Genomic DNA, 4457 nt, shown 5'->3' on the forward strand with positions numbered 1-4457 from the left:
AGACAAGGAAAATGGAAGGGTCCAGGATTCTTACATTCAGGGAAAAAAAAGGGGCGGAGAGAAGGGGAAAAACCAACGGGATACAGCAGAGGGGGTGGAACAATAGGAACAATAACCAATGGGGATAACGCTGAGGCGGGAGCTACAACAGGGAACCAACGGGGGGTTGAACTGGGGAGAACTTTCTAGGGGGAGCCTGGGGCCTTAAACCTCGGTGCCACCCTTGGATCCGCCCTCTGGGCTGTCCTCAGCCTCCTGGCGTTCCCAGCACTGGATAGCCAGGCTTTGTTGGGCCACCAGAGGGCTGGGTCCCTGCAACAGTCCCCCCCGGCCTCACCATCCCCAGCCTTCAGCTGTCTCATCCAGACCCCGTCCCACCCTCACCACCCCCACCCCAGCCCATCCCACCCCTCCTGGGCAGGAAGACCCCCTTCCCAATCCCTATTTCCCCCATCCCACCCACACCGCCCATGCATATCCCCATCCCACTCCTCCCAATTTGCATCCCACTTCTGCCTGTCCCCTTCCAACCACACCCCACCCTGAAGGGCTGTGGAATCGTGTAAATTTGGGGCTGGATTGAGTCATTTTAGAAGGGAATTGAGACATTCTGGAGTGGGATTGAGCCATTTTGGAACAGAATTGAGTCCTTTTCAGTGGAATTGGGTCATTTTCAGGTGGCAGATTGATCCCTCTTGGCTTTTAGACTTTGAAGAGATGGAAAAAACTCCCTCAGATCCCCACAGAACCCCCAAATCTTCCCAAATATCACCCTGAACCCAAAATTCCCCCCACATACCAGTAAAATGGGGAGACTTTAGATGTCTCTGATCAATTTCTTTATTTCTACCCCAATTCTGGGTGTTTTTAAGGGATGAAGATGGATCAAAAGAATACTAGGGCCAAAACAAAAGGACCATCAGCCAGGTGTCTTTGCAAAACTGATCGCCAGGAATGTGGATCACCAGGGCTCTTCCCAACGTGGGTCCTCTGATGGAGGATGGAGCTGGAGCAGAGGACAAAGCTCTTCCTGCAGTCGGGGCACTCGCAGGGCTTCCCTTAGCGGTGACTCTGTTGGTGTCGGGTCAAGTTAGAGCTGTTGGAGAAGCTCTTCCCACACTGGGGACACTCGTAGGGCCTCTCCCCAGTGTGGATGCGCTGGTGCCTGACGAGGTGGGGGTTTTGCTTGAAGCCCTTCCCACAGTCGGGACAGTGGAAGGGCCTCTCCCCAGTGTGGATCAGCCGGTGGGAGGTCAGGTTGAAGCTCTGGCTGAAGCTCACCCCACACTCCTCACACTTGTAGGGCCTCTCTCCACTGTGGATGCGCAGGTGGGTGATGAGGTGGGAGTTTCGCTTGAAGCCCTTCCCGCAGTCGGGACAGCTGAAGGGCCTCTCATCTGTGTGAGTTTGCTGGTGCAGGAGGAGATTGGACCTGCTTGGAAACCTCTTCCCACACTCAGGACACTCGTAGGGCCTCTCCCCGGTGTGGTCCTCTCGTGTTGAGCTCTGGCTGAAGCTCTTCCCACATTCCCCACACTCATAGGGCCATTCCCCGGAGTGCAGGTGCTGGTGCTTGATGAGGCTGGAGCTCCATCTGAAGCTCTTCCCACATTCCAGGCACTTGTAGGGCCTCTCCCCCGTGTGCACACAGTGGTGGGTGAAGAGGTTGGAAGTCTGGCTGAAGCTCTTCCCACATTCCAGGCACCTGTAGGGCCGCTCCCTGGTGTGAAGCTGCTGCTGGATCACCAGGTTGGAGATCCGGCTGAAGCTCCGGCCACCTTCCCCGCACAGGGTGGGTCTTTCCTCCTCAGAGCACCCTGGGCTGGCTTTGGAGTCCCTCCTCATGTGGGATCTCTGGGACTTTTCCTCCCCATTGGATTCCTGCGCCGTGGAGCTGCTCAAAACGGCCTCTTCCACCAGGTTCTGCTGCGGGGATTTGTCCTCCCTGGGCTCCGTGCTCAGCTCCTTGTCTGGGGAGGAAGGACAAGGAGAGGATGGGATTTGCCTCCGTGCCACAGGGAAGGGGAAGGAGATCCCCCCAGTCCGTCCCCGGCAGGACGGCATCGGCAGCGGGGTTGTCCTGCAGCCGGGGGCGATGCTGGGCTGGGAGATGGAGCAGGAGAGAGGGGGAAAGGGGCACTGACTTCCTCCTCACCTGCCTGGGGCTCCCGGGGCATCTTCCTCTTCCTCACAGCCTCCTCCTCCATCTGGCCAAGGGTTGAGAATGGGAAATCCTGTTTGGGGAGAAACAAGGGATGAGTGTGTTGGGTTAGGGGTTCCTCCTGCCAAAGTCCATCTCTAGAAGTCACTGGTGTCCATAAAAACCAACAAAAAATTGACAGTGAGTCCAAAAAAAGCCTCCAGGAGGTCCCTCTTTCCAGTCTCCTTACTTTGGGTTCTGGGGGTCCCCCTTGTCAGGGCTGCTGGGGGTCCCGTGGGTCCTGGGGATCCCCCCCGCTCTCTGGGGTCCTGCTTAGGGATGCTGGGGGGTTTTGGGGGTCCCACAGGCCCCTTTTTCCTGATTCTGCGTTGGATCCCAGAGGTCCCAGGGTCCCCCTCTTCAGCCTCCCTCCACTCCAGGCACTTGGGGTTCCCCCCTCTCCTCATCCCCCCTTTCAGGGCCAAGGGTCCCAGCCCTGCCTCATCTCCAGGCTCCCCCACCCCTCCAGGCTCTTGGGGGTCCCCCAGCTCTGGTATCGTCCCTCTCTGCTCTCCCCACTCCAGGGGTCCCATGTTCCAGCCCCCGGCTCTCCTGGGGATCCCCAAAGCCAATGTCCAACCCCTCCAGGACTGGGCGATCCTCACATGGACCCCCCAAGATCCCCAAGGGGCAATTATGGCTCAGCTTTGGAGTCCTGCAAGATCCACATATCCCCTCTGGCCCAAAAATCCCTCCCAGGGACATGCAAGGACATCTGGGGCTCAATTCCAGAATCTGCAAGCTCCAAACACCCCTCCAAAAAAACCCCTCCTGCTGACCCCCCGATAGATTTGGGGTGAGCTCCCCTCCCCGCTCACCTGCAGGATGGGGGGGAAGATGCTACTGGGGCTGGGGGTGCTGCGGACACGGTGGGCGGGCAGTGGAACCTCGTGGTTCTCCAGCTCCTCCTCCTCCTCTCTCCCTCCTCTCCCTCCCGCTCCTCCTCCACTCCCACCCTGCCCCCCTTTCCCACCCCCTCTGCCCCACGGCTGCCGCAGCACCGGCTGCTGTGTGGGGGGAGCCCCCGATCAGCCCCAGGGATGGACAGGGGGGTTGGGGACCCCCCCAGTGCGGATCCCTCCCTTCCCCAGAGCCCCAGGGAATCACTCCAGGGCTCAGGTGCTGGGGGACAGGGCTGGACCCCCAAGGAACCCCTCTTCTTCTGTCCCAACCCCACCTTTCCCTCCCCTCTCCTCCCCTTTCTCAGCGTTCCCCCAATCCACAGCCCCATTCCAGCTCAATTTGGGTGTCCCATCCCCATCCCGCTTTGTTTGGGGGGCCCAGCCCCCTCTCGCCCCCCCTTCTGCACCTTCCCCATCGTCCCCCCAATCCCCGCCTCCCCTCCCCCGGCCTTGGTTTTGGGGGTTCCAGGCCCCTCCTGCTCACTTTGGGGGTTCCATTCCCCATTTCGCTCAATTTGGGCTCCCAGACCCGCCCCCCTTCTCACCGCTCACCCCGCGGCCGGGGGGGCTCCCAGCACCACCAGTGCCACCAGTGCGGCCCCAGCTGCCCCCACACGCCCCATGCCCAGCGCCGGGCGGTGCCCACAGCCCCAAAGCAGCCGCGCTGTGCCCTGGGGGGTCCCCAGAGCGGCCCCGCCCCGCACGGCACTGGGAGCACCAGTCCGGACCAGTGCGGAGCGCGGGCGGGCGGCATCAGCCGTGCCCGGGCAGGGCCGGGCCCCGCGGGGCTCCCGCCCGCACTCGGCCCCCGCCGGGACAGCGCGGGGGGGCCCGGCCTGGCCGCCCCCACCTCCCCCTCCCCAAATTCCGCTCCGGGGGGCGCTGGGGGCGGGGGGGGCTCAGCTGGGGCCAGAGCTGCCGGAGCCACGTGTCCCCCGCTGCCAGCACCACCCCCTCAGGATTAGGGGTGCCCCAAAACTCCCTCAGAGCTGCCGGATACCCCGCAGGCCCCTGAGGAGTGGGGTCCCCCCGGCCTCATCATCCCCAACCTTCGGCTGCCCCATCCCAGGCCCCATCCCGCCCATCCCCCTCCGCCACACTTCATCCCACACCCCAATCCACATCCCACCCTTCCCGGGCCCCATCCCGCCCCATCCCATTTCTCCCGGCAGCCGCCACCAGGACCCCAAAAACCCCGCGTGCCGGCAGCTCCCCAATATCCCCCAAGGGGCATGTGCGGCGCACATTTGGAGCCCTGCAAGATCCAAACATCCGCCTCTCCCCCGCCCCACCAAACCTCCCTTCCCCCAGGAACCAACAAAGATATTTGGGGCTCGGTGCTGGAGTCCTCCAAG

General features: G+C 62.2%; 1 protein-coding gene across 1 annotated transcript; it reads right to left on the reverse strand.

The window, feature by feature from the left end:
- Positions 1-831: 831 nt before the first annotated feature.
- Positions 832-2581, reverse strand: LOC116455424 (zinc finger protein 239-like). The gene is made up of 2 exons (XM_032133313.1): positions 2156-2581; positions 832-1970 (listed from the first exon to the last, which is right to left on the reverse strand). Exons 1-2 carry the CDS (start codon positions 2205-2207, stop codon positions 1060-1062), a joined length of 963 nt encoding a protein of 320 aa, XP_031989204.1. The 5' UTR covers positions 2208-2581; the 3' UTR covers positions 832-1059.
- Between the last annotated feature and the right edge of the window lie 1876 nt (positions 2582-4457).

The sequence above is a fragment of the Corvus moneduloides genome, chromosome 24 (genome assembly GCF_009650955.1).
Source record: "Corvus moneduloides isolate bCorMon1 chromosome 24, bCorMon1.pri, whole genome shotgun sequence".
Classification (NCBI taxonomy): domain Eukaryota; kingdom Metazoa; phylum Chordata; class Aves; order Passeriformes; family Corvidae; genus Corvus; species Corvus moneduloides.